At 44.9% G+C, this 18,961-nt stretch overlaps 2 protein-coding genes across 3 annotated transcripts in view; both read left to right on the top strand.

Moving 5' to 3' along the window:
* The window catches only part of DDX24 (DEAD-box helicase 24), a 463,245-nt gene that overhangs the window by 200,529 nt on the left and 243,755 nt on the right, over positions 1-18,961 (top strand). The gene's annotated exons all lie outside the window — the stretch shown is intronic.
* Positions 7,579-17,501, top strand: SERPINA10 (serpin family A member 10). Of its 2 annotated transcripts, none has more exons than XM_050799120.1 (5): positions 7,579-7,691; positions 10,240-11,004; positions 12,290-12,563; positions 14,612-14,762; positions 16,661-17,501. In XM_050799120.1, exons 2-5 carry the CDS (start codon positions 10,290-10,292, stop codon positions 16,850-16,852), a joined length of 1,332 nt encoding a protein of 443 aa, XP_050655077.1. In that variant the 5' UTR covers positions 7,579-7,691; positions 10,240-10,289; the 3' UTR covers positions 16,853-17,501. The 2 variants fall into 2 exon arrangements, with proteins under 2 accessions (XP_050655077.1, XP_050655078.1); XM_050799121.1 differs by lacking the exon at positions 7,579-7,691 and adding an exon at positions 7,753-8,272.

An 18,961-nucleotide genomic window follows, 5' to 3' on the forward strand; every position in this document is an offset into this window, starting at 1 on the left:
TGAACCCAGGAGGCAGAGCTTGAAATGAGCTGAGATTGTGCCACTGCACTCCAGCCTGGGTGCCAGAATGAGAGTTCTCTTAAAAAAAAAAAAAAAAAAAAAAAAAGTGGCATCTCAAATAAATGAGGCAAACAAATTGTGTTAAAACATTTATTTAAAATGCTTGGTTGGGGACAATCAGGTAGCCAGCTGAAAAACAGTGTAAATTAGAATCACTGTCATCCTTACACCAGGATCAATTCCTGATAGATCAAAGATTTAGACATAAATTGAAATCCTAAAATAAGAAGGATATAATGAATGTTTTAAAGATAATCTCATAGTGAGAAAGACTTAATGCTATAAATCCAGAAATGACTAAAGATAGATACATTCAACTACATAAACATTTTTAAAAGTATAATCAAATTTAAAAGGCAAATGACAAAGTACCAAAAATCTTGCCATTCACATCCTTAAATAGCTAGTTTCTTCTATAAGTCATAAAATTCTGATTGACCCTAGGATAATGGTAGCTGCATGAATATTTCTTACACATCACCCCAACAAGCTATAAAATCAGCAGTAGTGCACATAAAACTACACATGACCTAAGCCTTCACCATTACATTACCACCTGAAATTGGAATCCCAGGAAGGGGACAGTTTGGGGACAGGAAAATATTTTAAGAAATAATGTTTAAATTATTTTCTAAACATGATGAAAACTATAAATTTACAGTTCCAAGAAATTCAACAAGCCCAAAGCAGGAGAAAGAACACCAGCCAAGGTGCTCTTTTAATAATCAATAATTAAAAATCAATTTTAATAATCAAATTCCTTAAAACTAAGGATAAAGAGAAAAATCTTAAAAGCAGCTAGAAAAAAGGATATATTACATACAAGGCACAAAGATAAAAATAAGGATTGATTTCTCATCAGAAATTATGCCAGCCAGCTGAAACGATACACAAAGAAAGGCATATTACCTCTGCCATATTTGTGCCCAGCATGTACAACCTAAAGTTGACATGATAAAATATCAGAAAATTCCAGATTGAAAGACATTCTACAAAATATCTAGCCAGTATTTTTCAAAAGGTCATAGGTCAAGAAAGACAACACCTGAGAAGCTGTGCCAGACTCAAGGAGAATGAAGCAATGTGACAGCCCAATGCAACATGTGTTCCTGGACTGGACCCTGTACAAGAAAAAAGGATATTAGTAGGACAACTGAAAAAAGTTTGAATAATGACAATATACAGAATCACTGTAATTTCCTGGTTTTGACCATTATACTATGTGATATGGTTTGGCTCTGTGTCCCCATCCAAATCTTATCTTAAATTGCACTCCCATAATTCCCACACGTTGTGGGAGGAACCTGGTTAGAGATAATTTGAATCACGGGGGCAGTTTCCTCCATACTGTTCCCACGATAGTGAATAAGTCGCATGAGATCTGATGGATTTATTAGGGGTTTCCACTTTTGCATCTTCCTCATTTTCTCTTGCCACCACTATGTAAGAAGCGTCTTTCACTTCCCACCATGATTCTGAGGCCTCCCTAGTCATGTGGAACTGTAAGTCCAATTAAACCACTTTTTCTTCCCAGTCTTGGGTTTGTCTTTATCAGCAGCATGAAAACAGACTAAAGAAGTAAATTGGTACCAGTAGAGCGCAGCATTGCTGAACAGATACCCAAAAATGTGGAAGCAACTTTGGAACTGGGTAACAGGCAAAGGTTGGAACAGTTTGGAGGGCTCAGAAGAAGACAGGAAAATGTGGGAAAGTTTGGAACTTCCTAGAGACTTGCTGAATGGCTTTGACCAAAAGCCTGAAAGCGATATGGACAATAAGGTCCAGGCTGAGGTGGTCTCAGATGGAGATGAGGAATTTGTTGGGAACTGGAGCAAAGGTGACTCTTGTTATCTTTTACCAAAGAGATTGGTGGCACTTTTCCCCTGCCCTAGAGATTTCTGGAAATTTGAAATTGAAAGAGATGATTTAGGGTATCTGACAGAAGAAATTTCTAAACAGCAAAACACTCAAGATGCGACTTGGGTGCTGTTAAAGGCATTCAGTTTTATAAGGGAAGCAGAGCATAAAAGTTTGGGAAATTTGCAGCCTGATAATGTGATAGAAAAGAAAAACCCATTTTCTGAGGAGAAATTTATGCTGGCTGCAGAAAATTGCATACGTAATGAGGAGCAGAATGTTAATCCCCAAGACAATGGGGAGAATGTCTCCAGGGTATGTCAGAAGTCTTCACAGCAGCCCCTCCCATCACAGGCCCAGATGTCTAGGAGAAAATGGTTTCATAGGCTGGGTTCAGGGTCCCCATACTGTGTGCAGCCTAGAGACTTGGTGCCCTGTGTTCTAGCCATTCCAGCCAGGGCTGAAAGAAACCAATGTAGAGTCAGGCCATGGCTTCAGAGGGTGCAAGCCCCAAGCCTTGGCAGCTTCCATGTGGTAGAACTTGTGCACAGAAATCAAGAATTAGGGTTTGGGAACGTCTGCCTCAATTTCAGAACATGTGTGGAAACCCTTGGATAGCCAGACAGAAGTTTGCTACAGGGGAGGGATGCTCATGGAGAACCTCTGCTAGGGCAATGCAGAAGGAAAATGTGGGGTTGGAGCCCCCCAACACAGAATCTCTATGGGGGCACTGTGTAGTGGAGCTGTGAGAAGAGGGCCACTGTCCTCCAGACCCCAGAATGGGAGATCCCCCAACAGCTTGCACCATTTATCTGGAGAAGTCACAGACACTCAACGCCAGCCCGTGAAAGCAGCGGGGAGGGTGGCTGTGCCCTGCAAAGCCACAGGGGCAGAGCCACCCAAGACCAAGGGAACCTATCTTTTGCATCAGTGTGACCTGGATGTGAGACCTGGAGTCAAAGGAGATCATTTTGGAGCTTTAAAATTTGACTGACCTGCTGGACTTCAGACTTGCAGGGGCCCTGTAACCACTTTGTTTAGGCCAATTTCTCCCATTTGGAACGACTGCATTTACCCAATACCTGTACTCCCATTGTATCTAGGCAGTAACTAGCTTGCTTTTGATTTTACAGGCTCATAGGCAGAAGGGACTTGCCTTATCTCAGGTGAGACTTCGGATTGTGGACTTTTGGGTTAATGCTGAAATGAGTTAAGACTTTGGGGGACTGTTGAGAAGGCATGATTGGTTTTGAAATGTGAGTACATGAGATTTGGCAGGGCCAGACGTGGAATGATATGGTTTGATTCTGTGTCCCCACCCAAATCTCATCTTGAATTGTACTTCCATAATTCCCATATGTTGTGGGAGGGACCCAGTGGGAGATAATTTGAATCATGGGGGTGGTTCCCCATACTGTTCTTGTGATAGTGAATAAGTCTCACAAGATATGATGCCTTTATTGGGGGTTTCTGCTTTTGCATCTTCCTCATTTTCTCTTGCCGCCACCATGTAAGCAGTGCCTTGTAAGCATGCCTCCTGTCATGATTCTGAGGCCTCCCTAGTCATGTGGAGCTGTAAGTGCATTTAAACCTCTTTTTCTTCCCAGTTTTGGGTATGTCTTTATCAGCGGCATGAAAACGGACTAATACACTGTGGTTATGTACTATAGTCATATGATATGCTCATATTTGTGGAAGCTGGGTGAAGGGTAGATGGCAAAAACATGATTTTTGCAAATTTTTGTAAGTTTAAAGTTATTTCTAAATTATAAGTTTAAAAAGAAGAACTCACATAAGCCATAACACAATGGGAAGATGTCTTTAAAGTTCGAGGCAGAAGGGATGTCTGGAAATCAGCGAGAAATTTGCACCTGTGCGTGCATGTGCATGTGCGTGTGTATGATGCAAGGACTTGGAAAGCCCTTTTGTTCCTACCTCTCTACTACTGTAGGGGAAGGCTAAACTTGACCTCTTCCCATCTTAGTTCTTTGTTGGGATGGACTCCTGTAACAAAAGACAGACAAGAGAAAAATCAGTTTATAACATGGGCCATGCACTTCACACAGGAGAAACCTGTATAAAAAGCAACTGAAAATGGTGCCTTAGAACTCCACTTATCTTTAATAAAGAGCAATAAATTAGTAGGAAAATCATGGGACGGGACAAGGGAAGTGGTTTTATGCTTCCAAGGGCAGGAAATCACAGAAGGTAAACATATGGGAGGAAACCTTGTTCGCATAGTCCTCTGATGCCATCTCTGGGTTGATAAGAGTCTGGAGTCATCTCCAGTAAAGGGGAATTTTTATCTGTCTAGGAAGAAAGGGGGGAAGATAGAGAAAACTTTTTCTCCATTTGCTGCTTAATTACCTTCAGTTCAAAAATAATTTTTATATCAGAAATGCATATTTAGGGTATATTAGTCCATTTTTACACTGCTAATAAAGACATACCCAAGACTGGGTAATTTATAAAGAAAAGGAGATTTAATGGACTCACCATTCCACATGGTTGGAGAGGACTTACAATCATGGCAGAAGGCGAAAGGCAGGTCTTACGGTCTTACATGGCAGCAGGCAAGAGGGAGAATGAGAGCCAAGCGAAAGGAGTTTCCCCTTATAAAACCATCAGATCTCATAAGACTTACTCACTACCACGGGAACAGTATGGGGGAATCACCTCCGCGATTCAATGATCTCCCACTGGGTCCCTCCCACAACATGTGGCAATTATGGAAGCTACCATTCAAGATGAGATTTGGTGGGGACATAGCCAGACCATATCAGGGGGTAACATAGTCTGGTTTCCTTTACTACCCACCTACCCAAGCACTCGCTTCATAGGATCCACACAAAGTAAACTCTTGCAGTTCTCTCATTGTTTCCTGGAGTCTGCTTTTGGTCTCACAGGACTGCCTTAACACTTGTTTTTCAGATGTTTACCCCTGTAGGTCTCTGGACAGATTTGCCTTAGAAGCCCCTCGATGTCACCCTGAAGAGTGGCTTTCAGAAGTTGTGCCTCCTGCCTGATGGGAGTTCCAGGAAAGGTTCTATATCACCTGTGAGTTTATCTGGGTCACCAGAGGCCTTCCCACCAGAGCTTTCCCAATCGTTTTTGGCCAAGGAGTGTGAGAAGCTAAAGTTCATAACAACTAGAAGTCAGACAGCCTGCTTTAACTCTAACAGGAAAGGCATTCATTGGGGGGCCTGAATATCTTCCTTTGTAAAATCAAAGCCTGAAGACAGGGTTACTTACTTCTGAGGTTCAATCTGGCTCTAAAATTATGCAACAAATGCCATTCCTGTAGCACTTCCTTCCTACCGGGCGAGGTACTAAACTCCACAAGCACCACTTCAGTTCATCCTTCCAGAAGTCCTAACGGCTCAGCCTGGGGAGCCCCATTTTATAGATTGGGAAACTGAGGTTAAGAGAGGTTAGGTAGCTTGCTCAGGGTCATGCTGCTGGTGAAAGAGCTCAGGCTACAGTGCTATGCACTGAGTTTTCTCACTTTCCCATCTAACTGGAGGGCTAAAGGTCAAAGATTAGTTGGCTCCCTTGCTGGGAGGTGTACAGGAATAATGTCGTCGCTGAAGGAGGGGGACTTCTGAGCCACACCCTGGGGTCCAGGGCTCACAGCCTTAGGAGCAAGATCGTCCACGCACTTCCTGGTTCCTTGGTGCTGCTGAGATATTCATAGGACAGAGTCTGAGTTCTGACCATTTAACAGAGGAAGAAAGGCCGGTTCGATGAGGTTAACTTACATCCAGCAGCTAGGAATTGGGAGCAGAGGACCTCAGATTCACACCAGGGCAGGAGGCAATGGCCTGGTTGAAGTCTTCACAATTTTTCCAGAATACTCTGCTGCCTTCGTTTGTAAGGATCCATTTCTGAAACCCTGTGCCCTGGCCGGACGTGGTGGCTCATGCCTCCATAATCCCAGCACTTTGGGAGGCAGAGGCAGGTGGATTACAAGGTCAGGAGTTCATGACCAGCCTGGCCAACATGGTGAAACTTCGTCTCTACTAAAAATACAAAAATTAGCTAGGCATAGTGGTGGGCACCTGTAATCCCAGTTACTCAGGAGGCTGGGGCAGGAGAATCGTTTGAACCCAGGAGGCAGAGGTTACAGTGAGCCGAAATCATGCCATTGCATTCCAGACTGGGTGACAGGGCAAGACTCCATCTCAAAATAAATAAATAAATAAATAAATAAATAAATAAAAGAAGCCCTGTGCCCTAAGACCTGCACACTCGCTAGCTCCGCTCAGACATTTAGCAAAGCAGACACCTTCCCAAGCCTGGAGGAAGTGCCCCTGCTTTTTGTGAATCCACAATCCCTCAGCTGCAGAGCTCAACCTGGATGGGCAGGCCAAGGCTGGCTCATATGCATGGTGTGGGTCCAGCCTGGCCCCTCTACACCCTCACTTTCACCTCTTAAAGAACTGCCTATCAACAGAGCAGGTACTGCCCAAAAGGAACACCCTGGAAACTTGTTGGGATACTACTGCTCTTCACAAACGTTTGTGGGGAGTGCTACTAGCATTTAAGGATTGAGGGTGAGCAATGCCAGACATACCAGAACACGCAGGGCAGTCTCCCACGATGAAGAGGCCGCCAGGTCCCCCAGGACTCACATGTCCACCTCAAGTTCACGTGGCATTATCTGAGCCTAGAATCTCAGTCCTGGGGCTGCTTTGTTTCATATAAAAATACAATGTTTATCCAAGGTTTTACTACACACTGCATTTTCTGTGAAGACAATGACCGTGTAAATCAGGGAAAGATCTGTATTTTGTTTGTTTGAAACTTTACCAAGCATTATTTACCATTTTGAAAACTCTATCCCTGGTAGTAACATTGGTTGTCGTGTTGACTGGCCAGCAGTGAGCATCTTACATGCGGCCTCCTGCGGGCTCCATATTGGGTGGCCTCACTGCACCTGCCCAGGCCCTTAGACCACAGCACTGCCATATTCAGGGACACATTATTCTCTTTTATTATGCCTCCACATTATTGTTACAGCATTGTTTTTTTTAATTTTGTGGGTAGGTTATGTTAGCTATACATTTCACTTCAAGGGTAGTAGTAAGGGGCACATAACAAAATATTTATTTATGTATTTTAAAAAAGAGAGTCTGCGAAGTCTGAGAAGTTTTCCCATAAAGGGTCTCCACCAGCCTCAACTCTGAGTACCCAAGGATTCAGTCTCAAGTACAGAAACATTGCAAAGCAGGAAATTTACCTTGAAAGGAGCTATGTACTCTAAGTAGTGATTTACCTGTCTGCTTCCCACACTGGACTGACTTGAGGGCTGAGAGAGCAGGTCCTGAACATCTCTGCTGTGCCCCCCAACTGACATCCCCACAGTGTCCAGCACTGGGTTGGGGACTCAGGAAGCATACACGGGACCCCCCAGTGCCTTCTTTCTCGAGGTGTTCAGCACCTGGAACAGCTCAAGAGAAATCCCCAACGTGCCACCCAGAAGGAGCTGAATCTTACTGGGGCGAAGCCTTGAGTTGCAAGGCAGAAGCTCTCGCGATGGGATTTGGGTTGTATTCTGGGTTACAGGAGGAGCTGGGGAGTATGGGAAGCCTCCCACTTGGTCTTTGGTTTTCCGAAAATTCCACCATCACAAGCAGGATGTTAATCAGTAACCGTCCCACAGGGAATCATACTTTGGAATAGCAAATATTTGCTGAAGGTTCTCAGCTGCAAAGCTGAAGCTTTGGTTTCTGCTCTGAATGAAGGACATTTCCAGGACCCAAGGCCACACACTGGTAAGAGGTAGTGGGTTACAGGAGACCTTCAACGAGTCTAATCAGGGAGGGACCGGGAGAGATGGTATCATCTCTGGGTGGGCTCCAACGTGAGGGCTGCGTGGCTGAGCAGTGCAAAGGCCTCAATCCTGCACTCCATGGGGACTGCACATACAGACCAGGAGCTGGAGCGGGGTGAGAGGTGAATTATAGACACAAGGGGATCCTCTGCAGGAAGGAGGCCAAGGGAAAGAGGCTTGAAAGGCTTGGTATTTCACCCACCGCAACTCACTGCCGGAGTAAGCAGGGCTCCCCTTCCCAGGGCTGAGGGGAGGAGGGGTGTGTGCTCTCCCAGGGCTGAGAAGTGGCGGGCGAGCTGGTGGTTGCTTACTGCCCGGGCTCTGTCTAGGAAGGTGCATCCTCACCATGCTGGATGGTGTCCTAGTCCAGGAGCGCCCCCTGAACTCCTGGCCTAGACTTCGAAAGGTTGAGTAGATGAGCAAAGACCTTACAAAGACCTTAGGGGATACCTGTTCAGGAGCGCCCAGGAATTACTGGGCTACCACTCTGCAGACTGTAGGACAAGCTTCAAGAACAGGAAGGTAAGACTCAGCATTTGGAAGCGGTGACATCTGGTTGGCGTGCTGGGCTAATTTCCCGACCACTGTGACAGGGAGAACTAACCTTGAATTCAGGAGTATTCTGTGTGGTCTTCATGTAGAAAGTAGCATTAAATGATGCCACGTAATCGTCTTAGCTCAGGCTCCTCTAACAAAACACCACAGACTGGGTGGCTCCAACAGCCATTGATTTTTCACAGTTTTGGAGGCTGAAAGTCCGAGTCAGGGGGCCAGTGTGGCCGGATTCTGGAGGGCCGTCTTCTTGGCTTGCAGATGGCCATCTTCTCACCGTGTCCTCCCATGGCAAGGAGGTGCGGAGGGGAAGTCTGGTCTCTCTTCTTCTTATAACAGCACTACTGCTATCACAGGAGCCTTGCCCTCATGACCTCATCCAAACCTAATCACCTCCCAAGGGCCTCAACTCTACTGCAATCACAATGGGGGTTAGGGCTTCAACTTATGAATTCTGGGGGAACACATTCAATCCATAACAATAAAAGCATGAAACTGGGCTGCGTTTACACTGAAAGAGCTATTTCCCCAACATTTACAATACTTGAGTGACCTATTGAACACAGGCTTGCCATTTAGAGTCAAAAAGAGTTTCCTCAACAGTGTCCTTTGGGAAACACAGTGGAAGTATTTCACTGCTTCTTTAAGGCAGAGGGGAGTGCCGTTCAGACTGCAGAGTGAGGCCCTGAATTCTCGGGTGCCATTCAGCCTAAACAAGGAGCAACATGCTGGGCCCCGGCGCTGGAGGCGGTTTTGTCCCACGCATAGATAAGGACTCAGTCCCTGCATCAGGGAGAAGACGCCTGGGAGTTCCCTGCCTGTCACATTTTGCTGCAGGTGACCTTGGTCAAGAATAAGGGTCTCTGCGGATGGGAACTCTCATGAGGCCCGCAGCATCCACCCTGCGCTCACTGGGCTGGGTGGCCGACCCCACGCAGACCCTCCCAGGGCAGTGGGCCCAGAGAGAGGATGAGGGAGGGCAGGTGTCCTGGGGGTCCTGCTCAGTCAGCCTCTGGGATCAGGCCTGCAGTGTGGCTCAGCACCAGAACTGAGTTGGGACACAGCTAGGTGGCCCAGCCCAGCCCCAAGCCATGTATTTGGATGGAAATCATACAAGTGTTCGGGAGCCAGGCTCTGTGTCCAAGGATGTGGAGGGAGCCTAAAAGGCAACAGAGAAGGGGACAGCGAATGGTGAGGAAGTGTGGCTCCCACGCTGTGCAGCCGGGGGCAGTGAGAGCCGGCAGGCAGCCCAGGTGGCTGGGAGGGCTCTATGAGGCCACAGTGGAGGGAGCCCAGCAGTGGGTTGTATGAATTGCGGGCCTCCTGCTACCTGGGAGCCGCAGCTATAGGAAGGAAGGAAGACGTCCAAGGAACTGTATGGCAGAGGTGCAGTGCGAAGAGAATTTTGATCAAAAATCCAGGGAAGCTCCAATACTTTCCCCCTTCCTTGCCTAACAGGCATGCAGGCACTCCAATCCCCAGCCAAACAGGGCACAGGGCAAGGCCGGCCACCCATCTGGATGGGCAGCCTGATGGCCGGAGGGTCAGGGCAATGAACGAAGCAGATCAGGGAAAGGTGTGTGAGGACCCCTGATTCCACCTGCTCAGACCCCCACCTTCTGTGCTGCCTCCTGCTCCCAGAGCGAGGTCTCTTGCCCTAGCCCTCAGGAAGGAGATGGGATGAATAAAAAAGGGGTCAGGACAGAGAGCTGCCTGACAGCTGGGCAGGGAATGGGAACTAGAGGAGGTTTTGCTCTGTGAAATAATGTCCCCTCATTGGGTGAGCAAATGTCACCCACACTTGCTTCAGGTCTCCCTGGGACAGGGCTAACCTACTTGAGCCACAGGAAGGAGGCAGGGTCCCTGAAGAAGCTTTTACTATCCACTAAGACACTTTAGGAGGCATTAAAACCATCTCTATCCTCTTCTCTCCACAGGAAGTCTTGCAGCTGAAGGGAGGCACTCCTTGGCCTCTGCAGCCGACCACATGAAGGTGGTGCCAAGCCTCCTGCTCTCCGTCCTCCTGGCACAGGTGTGGTTGGTACCCAGCTTGGCCCCCAGTCCTCAGTCGCCAGAGGCCCCGGCCCTTCAGAACCAGACCGGCGGGGTAGTGCAGGCTCCCAGGGAGGAAGAGGAGGATGAGGAGGCGGCCAGCGAGAAGGCCGGTGAGGAGGAGAAAGCCTGGCTGATAGCTAGTGGGCAGCAGCTTGCCAAGGAGACTTCAAACTTCGGATTCAGCCTGCTGCGAAAGATCTCCATGAGGCACGATGGCAACATGGTCTTCTCTCCATTTGGCGTGTCCTTGGCCATGGCAGGCTTGATGCTGGGGGCCACAGGGCCAACCAAAGCCCAGATCAAGACAGGGCTCCACTTGCAGTCCCTGAACAGCACCAAGCCCGGGCTCCTGCCCTCCCTCTTTAAGGGACTCAGAGAGACCCTCTCCCACAACTTGGAACTGGGCCTCACACAGGGGAGTTTTGCCTTCATCCACAAGGATTTTGGTGTCAAAGAGCTCTTCCTCAATTTATCCAAGAGGTATTTTGATACAGAGTGTGTGCTTATGAATTTTCACAATGCCTCACAGGCCAAAAGGCTCATGAATCATTACATTAACAAAGAGACTCAGGGGAAAATTCCCAAACTGTTTGATGAGATTTATCCTGAAACCAAATTAATTCTTGTGGATTACATCTTGTTCAAAGGTACTTTGATAATATTCTGCTCTCCCAAGGCCACAGGGTCCTACAACTGTCTCTCCCTTTCCTTCCGTTAGGCCAGCATAGGGTTAACGCTAAATGATTTTCTATGAATGTGTTTTCAGGTTTCAAATACAGGTTGATACACATATTGAACAGTCACTTGAGGTCCTGCCCTGGCATCCTATGTGCTTGTAGTCCTTATAATTTTCAAAGTACTCTACACAGCTCCCCTCTGATGTTCAGAAGCACAGGGTCATTCCAAAAAGAGGGAGGTGGGGGGATTATCTGGGGGATTTAGAAGTGAATCATTGCTCCTTCATTTTTACTTTTTTGACCAGCTCTCTGCCCTTAGATTCTTATTATAGAAAATAGTGACACTCCACCTACTATAGAGTTAGAGGTTAAATGAGACAATGAATGTAAAGTGCCCAGATGGACTTGGCACATAGCAGACACTGAGTATCTATGGTTTACTTGTTCTTCCTAACTGTCAATCAGCAGGTAGAGCAGGAGTTGTTGTCTCCTTTCTAAAGATCAAAGCAGCTCAGAGGTTAGCCTGATCAAGGTCACACAATAAGTGGCAGAGGCAAAACCCAAACAAGAACCTCCTGACCTCCTGATCCTAGGTTCTGTCCAGCCCTGCCTCCCTAATGGGGTACTAGATATGGGCTGGATGCCACTTTCGCAGAGCTGGCACCAGACTTGCAAAGCCCCGGCAGGGGAAGCCACTTTACAACCAGCCAGGCCACACCCCCAGGGCAGACATTTGTGTGGAGAGTCATGTACCTGCCTGCTGGTGGCCTCTGCATTGTGGGGCCTTCTCTCAGAACCACATTAAACAGTGGGTAAGTGAGAAGTGTCACTCCTGCCACCTTGGACTCTGCATGTGCTTGTGCCTGGTGTGAATGAGACAAAGTGGCAGTCAGAGGTGCCAGGCAAAGGCTTTTCTCTAAGCTGGAGCCAACTATGAGGGAAAGACTGTGGATTTTGTTCGGGTCCAGGACAATGAGGGAAGCCAGGGATTGTTAGGAAACATTTCCCTGCTTTCGTGTGCGATTCCCAATAGGGCCTGCAAGTGGAGCTGTATTTTGTTAGCTGGGCTAGAGGCCGGGGAAAAGCTATTTTGGGGAAATTTATTTTGCCTGCCTGAGCTGTGGAAAAGCAAACCCAATTAGGGAACGCCTTGGAATGAGAAGTGAGATAGAAGATTCCCTCTTTATTATTTGAGCAAGAACAATGCTTTTCAAAGAGGGGATTTCTGCAATGAGTTCTTCTCTCACTTGTTCAGGGAAATGGCTGACCCCATTTGACCCTGTCTTCACCGAAGCCGACACTTTCCACCTAGACAAGTACAAGACCATTAAGGTGTCCATGATGTATGGTGCAGGCAAGTTTGCCTCCACCTTTGACAAGAATTTTCATTGTCATGTCCTCAAACTGCCCTACCAAGGAAATGCCACCATGCTGGTGGTCCTCATGGAGAAAATGGGTGACCACCTTGCTCTTGAAGACTACCTGACCACAGACTTGGTGGAGACATGGCTCAGAAACATGAAAACCAGGTACAACTCTTGCGCACATCCTATACAAACTCTATCTTTCCATACTTGCAAACACTCAGCAGAATTTCGTTGAATGCACTGTGGTTTAATGCCCATCTCCTCCAGTGAGCTATAAGCTTCCTGAGGGCAGGGCAGCATTTGTCTTTTTTTCCACTCTATCCCCAACATCTGTCACAGAGTGCCTGGCTGATTCATTCATTGAGTCCACCAGTATTTCACGTTCTGCTACCGTGATAAAAGTATGATGCCAGGAATTCATCAGCAAACAAAACAGGAAAAATTAGTCTGCCCTCATGGAGCTTACATTCTATTGAAGGAAGACAAAGAACAAATTAAAAATAGGTAATAATGCAGGGAAGGGAACAGGGAGCATCATCAGGATGCAGATGGAGGTTAGGGAAGGCCACTCCAAGAAGGTAACAGTAAGCAAACATCTGAAGATGAAGGATAAACCATGTGGATATATTCGGGGAGAGAAATGTTATGTTACAGGCAGAATCGTACAAGTTCTGGAATGGGAGTGTACCTGGTGGGTTTGAAGAAGAGCAAGGAGGCAAGTGGAGCTTCAGCAGTTGAAGATGAGATCAGAGTGGAACCAGGGGCCCAGTCACCAGGATCCCACCTTACAGTCCCCAGAAAAGACTTGGGCTTTTCCTGGGAGAGGCAGCAAGCCACTGGATGGTTCTGAGTAGAGGAGCAACCTGATTTGACTTCTGTTTTTAAAGGATCACATAAGCTCCTGTGTTGATAAAAGATACTAGGGGGTAAGGATGGAAGCAAGGGAGACTGGTTAGAAGGTTACTAGCAATCCAGGTAGAGATGCTCCTACCTGGACTGCGGTGGTGGTAGTGGTAGTGGAAGTGATGAGAAGTTGCTGGATTCTGGATCTATCAGGAAGTGAGAGTTGGCAGGATCTGCTAACGGACTGCATGTGGGTGAGAGAGGTGTCAAAGGTGATTGCAAAGTTTTTGGCCTTAGCAACTGGAAGGACAGATTTGCCATTTACTGAAATGGGGAGGAACAGTTCTGGGGTAAGTGCAGAAGTTCAGTCTTAAACACTTAGATCAGAAATATCTATTAGACATCCAAGTTGAGATGTCAAGACAACAGGTGGATCTGGAGCCTAGGGTGAGGTCCAGGCCGGAGATATAAATTCAGTCATCAGCATAGAACTAGAATCTAGACGCATGACAGGGTTGGGGTCTGTACATAGAGAGGAGAGGAACAGAAAGCAGAGTGGGCACTCAAATGTCTGCCCAGTAAGTTAATACACCTATTGGAGTACAATGAAAATGGCTGCAATATAAATTCCATGGCTATGGCTTCTGAATCCCGTGACTCAGATTTTGGCAGAGACGAGTCCAGCTAAAGGTCCCTGGGGTTAGTTTTATCTTCATTATTCTTCTTTCATTTTTCTTCATATCTTAGCACCTAACAAAGAACCCCAAACATCATAAGCCCTCAAGAAATGTTTGCTGAATGAATAACTTTATAAATTAATCTTCAAGATACGTCATGTCCTCAATTATTTTTTTTTTGAGCCACAGAACTCATCTTTCCAAGCAACATATTTTCAAAGGAGGACTCCAGTATACAAAATAGATGGTATCAGAGTTTCTCTGGCTAAAGATGGGGAGAGGTTTAAAGTTTTCTTTGTTCCCCTTCCCATCCATCCCCAGACTCCTTGGGTCTGCAGAATCCAGGAGCTGAAAACAGTCATCATCCAGGAGTCTGCAGGGTTGCTGAAAGCAGCTGTTATCTCAGGTTGTTTTTAAAACATAGGGAAATGAACACATAAGTACTTTGCTAAAGAGAATGTGAGTCATTGGCTGAGGAATAAAACTCGTTCCCTGAAGCTGAAGTACTATTTGATAAGCTAGAAATATTTTCCCTGAAATAGGAAATGGTAAAAGAATGGCATGAACTTCATAGTCAACTGAAAGACTCATTAATGGAAACAATCTTAAAGAACAAAAATTGTGACCTTTTTGGTGTCCATAGACTATGGCTTTGTCTACATTTCACCATTATCTGTTCTCGTACCACAGAAACATGGAAGTTTTCTTTCCAAAGTTCAAGCTAGATCAGAAGTATGAGATGCATGAGCTGCTTAAGCAGATGGGAATCAGAAGAATCTTCTCACCCTGGGCTGACCTTAGTGAACTCTCAGCTACTGGAAGAAATCTCCAAGTATCCAGGGTAAGTCAGGATCTTTCATCAGAGCCCAACCTCAGCATGAAATGTCACCAAAACAAATGTTTTTACAAACCATTTAACTTTGATAAAATACCTAAGTGTAGTGGAAAATTATATTTACATCCCAAATACTTGAAATAGCACCCAGGTTGGATGTTTTAAGAATTTCAAGCAACTTTATTAAAATACCTTTTCAACTAATTTATTTTAAGTAGACCTCTCTCCTTCTGCTTAAGTGCTCAGGGAGAAATTTGCCCCTGAAATAGAACTGGTTTACAGATACGTCATCATTTATGTTGAATACAACTTGAATAGTTCATGAAATTACACCACCTTTACAATGAAAGAAACCCCTAGACATCATCTAGCCCAACTTCTCCCTCCTTGTGGAAATCCCCTCCATAGCCCTATGAAATAGCCCTCCAACTTCTGTCTCTTCCTCTTCATGCTTCCAGTGACAGCAAACTCACCATTTCTTTGAAAAGCTGCCTAATCCACAATAGCTAAAATTGTTTATATATATATGTGTATATATGTATATGTGTATATATACACATACATATATACATACATACATACATACAGATATATATATATATATATATATATAGAGAGAGAGAGAGAGAGAGAGAGAGAGAGAGAGAGACCTGTAACTTCTACCTCATACTTTTTGGTCCTAGTTCTATTTCTAAAACTAAGAACAAATTTAGTCACCATCCACATAGAATCCCTTCAGTTACTCAGTGTTTCTCAGTGGAAAGGTTCTTGGTTTTGAGGGGAACTGCTTGTTGTTCAGAGCAGTTGTGCATGTTGCAGGGAACTGGTTAGCACTGCTGACCCATGTTCACTAATGCCAGTAGGAAACTCCAGTCATCACTATAAAAATGCTCCCACACATTTCCAAATGGCAGCTACATCTCTCTACATTCTTCCTTAGTTGTGTGGTTTGGCTAATATTTTCTCTTACAATTGCAATTTTCAATTCCAAGAGAGACTAAAAATGGCATCCACTTAAGTAGGACACAGTAGAGTAACCGTGGCCTGGAATCAGGTTTTACCACCTCAAGAGACATAAGACAATTAAATAAAACAACCCTGCAGACCAGCACCTGAAAGTGTTTCTGCTATGAACACATGAAAAACTGAAACACACTGCTGATTTACAAAGGGTCATCATGAAATTTAAATTGTAAACCATTAAATATTCTCCCTCTGTTTGCTCTGGAGAGTTAATTTTCCTCTAGGAAATTAGGGAATTTTCTGGAGTGAAAATCAGTGTATGTTTTTATTCTCTATTATAACACAGTAATTATATAGGTACATCACTCATATCACATCCTGTTTCTGTAAAAAAGGGTCTCCCAAACATAGCAAGTGGCCACAATATAGGCAGCCAGAATTCAGGAAGGCTCCAGGGACCCCTGGGCTTGGCCCAGAAAATGCCTCAGAGTAGTACCAGGTGCTGGGAAGCTGATACGGAAGACTAGCCATTCCCTGCCTCCACCTTGCCTGCCAAAAAGGAAAGTCAGAGGACTCAAGGGATCCAGGCAGCTTGAAAACCTTTTAGGAGCACCAGCTCAGCTCAACAATTAGTAGTATAAAGCACACGCTCAATAAAGATTTGATGCATGAGTGCATCCTAAGTCCACGCCTGGAATGTGTTTCACATATTCCACAATACTTCACATTGGGTTCCTGAGGTCTTCTGGTATTGTTGGAGACTCCTGTGCAGTCCCTGGTGAAACCCCAGACCACTGCTCTTAATGTAGATGGGCCTGCTCCACTAAATCCCAGTAGCATGATCCCATGGGTAGGACCACTGTGAGGAATTTCAAGGGGCTCATTTAATTCCTCCTTTGCACTGCCACACAAATGGTTTTTCACACTATTTCCTTTTCCAGGTTTTACAAAGAACAGTGATTGAAGTTGATGAAAGGGGCACTGAGGCAGTGGCAGGAACCTTGTCAGAAATTATTGCTTATTCCATGCCTCCTGTCATCAAAGTGAACCGGCCATTTCATTTCATGATCTATGAAGAAACCTCTGGAATGCTTCTGTTTCTGGGAAGGGTGGTGAATCCGACTCTCCTATAATTCAGGACATGCATAAGCACTTCGTGCTGCAGTAGATGCTGAATCTGAGGTATCAAATCCACACAGGATACCAGCAATGGATGGCAGGGGAGAGTGTTCCTTTTGCTCTTAACTAGTTTAGGGTGTTCTCAAATATAGTAGTCCCCACTTATCTGAGGGGTATACATTCAAAGACCCCCAGCGGATGCCTGAAATGGTGGACAGTGCTGAACCTTATATATATTGTTTCCTACACATACATACCTATGATAAAGTTTAATTTATAAATTAGGCACAGTAAGAGATTAACAACAATAATAACAACATTAAGTAAAACAAGTTACTTGAATGCAGGCACTGCAATACCCTAACAGTCAAACTGACTATAGAGAAGGCTACTAAGTGACTCACAGGCGAGGAGCACAGACAGTGTGGAGACATTGGGCAAGGGGAGAATTCACATCCTGGGTGGGACAGAGCAGGACGATGCAAGATTCCATCCCACTACTCAGAATGGCATGCCACTTAAAACTTTTAGATTGTTTATTTCTGGAATTTTTCATTTAATGTTTTCAGACCATGGTTGACCACAGTTAACTGAGACTACAGAAAGCAAAACCATGGATAAGGGAGGACTACTACAAAAGCATTACATTGATTTTTTTTTAAAGATGTTTGTGTAATCCGTCTGGTATTTTAAGCCTGTTTCTAACAGCCTTAGTTATTTGGCTGAAGACTAGCTGGGCAGAATATCTTTTCTCTGTTGCTCACATATTTGGATTTTTAAAAAGTTGTAGATGAGAACACTATGTCGAGATAAAGCCTTTGGGCTTTATCTCCTTGAGTCATGTGCTTCTCTCTCTTTACTTCTCTCTGGTGCAACATAAGTGTTTTATTTTAATCTATTATGGAGTCATAATAATTGCTGATGACATCAGAAGAAAAATAGCTCTAATCAGTCCTGATCACAGCATCTACTTCCATGGTGCATCAAATCGCTTGGCAGAGGCATTGGCTGAACCACAGATCATCTAGTTCAATACCTTCATTTTACAAAAGAAAGAAAGAGGGACCCAGAAACAGGTCCACATTCTTACTTTCATGGGCCCTAGGCACTTTTAACCTCGTAGACTCCTTTCCTTCATGAAGATATATATGTTTTATGGCTGCATTGGTAGAAAGATGAATATATTCGTCTTTTGAAATTGCGTAACTGGCTTCAAAGTTATTTGTCTAGCATAGGGCGATAAGTAAAACACCTTCGTGGGCCCTTACAGTACTGTCGGCCTTAGGCACTGTGTCTTCTGCATCTAGTGGATAAGTCATACCTTATATACCAGAGGGAAGAAAACACTTGTCCAAGGTCTTCCAGTGTGAGAATGGCAGAGTCAGAGGCCTACCTTTCCTGAGTCTAGTCCCCAAGCCCTTTCACTCTTCCTTCCTTCCATCTAAAACATCTGACGGGGACCAGGTAAACAGCATGAACTATAGCTACCCATGGGGGTTAAACAGAATATAAGCACAAACTTTGTCCCAGGGTGAAAAGGGAAATTGTAAATATCCCTGATCTTCCTTAGGCAGTCATTTTCTGTCACAGAAACAGAAAAGACCATATTCAGAGAATCCTGAATAGAGCTAACTTACAGTGTCAACTATGTTAAATGCCTAATTGGATTTCTGTCTGTCTGCTATCTAATGTTTAAAAAAATCTAAAATTCATTTATTGATTATTTAATATAATCCAGAGTAATGTGAATAGGTAATAATATTAATATGCAGCCTAAATACAGTCTTTTCATCATTCCAGGTTTTGGAATTCCAGGTTTTGGAATGATGAAAAGTCAGTACTTAGACTGCATATTAATAAAATAAAATTCATTCCTGTATTCATTCCAACAGCACTAATTGACACTTATGAAGGGACAGGCAATTCTAGGCCCTGGAGGGCCAAAGACAGAGGACTAACTCTAACTGACATTCTTAAGTCACCCTGTTTGTGTTCAATTAGTCAGATTTGTTTGTGGAAAAATAGTAGAGGAATAAAGTAGAATCCAGTCAAATTTCCCACTTTTAAGAGATGAAATCTGGAAAATTAAGTCTGTGAGAGCACAATACTCAGTGAAATCAATA

Source organism: Macaca thibetana, chromosome 7, assembly GCF_024542745.1.
Source record: "Macaca thibetana thibetana isolate TM-01 chromosome 7, ASM2454274v1, whole genome shotgun sequence".
NCBI classification, from domain to species: Eukaryota; Metazoa; Chordata; class Mammalia; order Primates; family Cercopithecidae; genus Macaca; species Macaca thibetana.

Excerpts from the sequence above, each read along its gene's own strand:
- SERPINA10 (XM_050799120.1), top strand. The coding sequence starts at position 10,290 with ATGAAGGTGGTGCCAAGCCTCCTGCTCTCCGTCCTCCTGGCACAGGTG. Across the intron at positions 11,005-12,289 it reads GGATTACATCTTGTTCAAAG|GGAAATGGCTGACCCCATTT; the intron begins GTACTTTGATAA and ends TCACTTGTTCAG. Across the intron at positions 12,564-14,611 it reads CTCAGAAACATGAAAACCAG|AAACATGGAAGTTTTCTTTC; the intron begins GTACAACTCTTG and ends CTCGTACCACAG.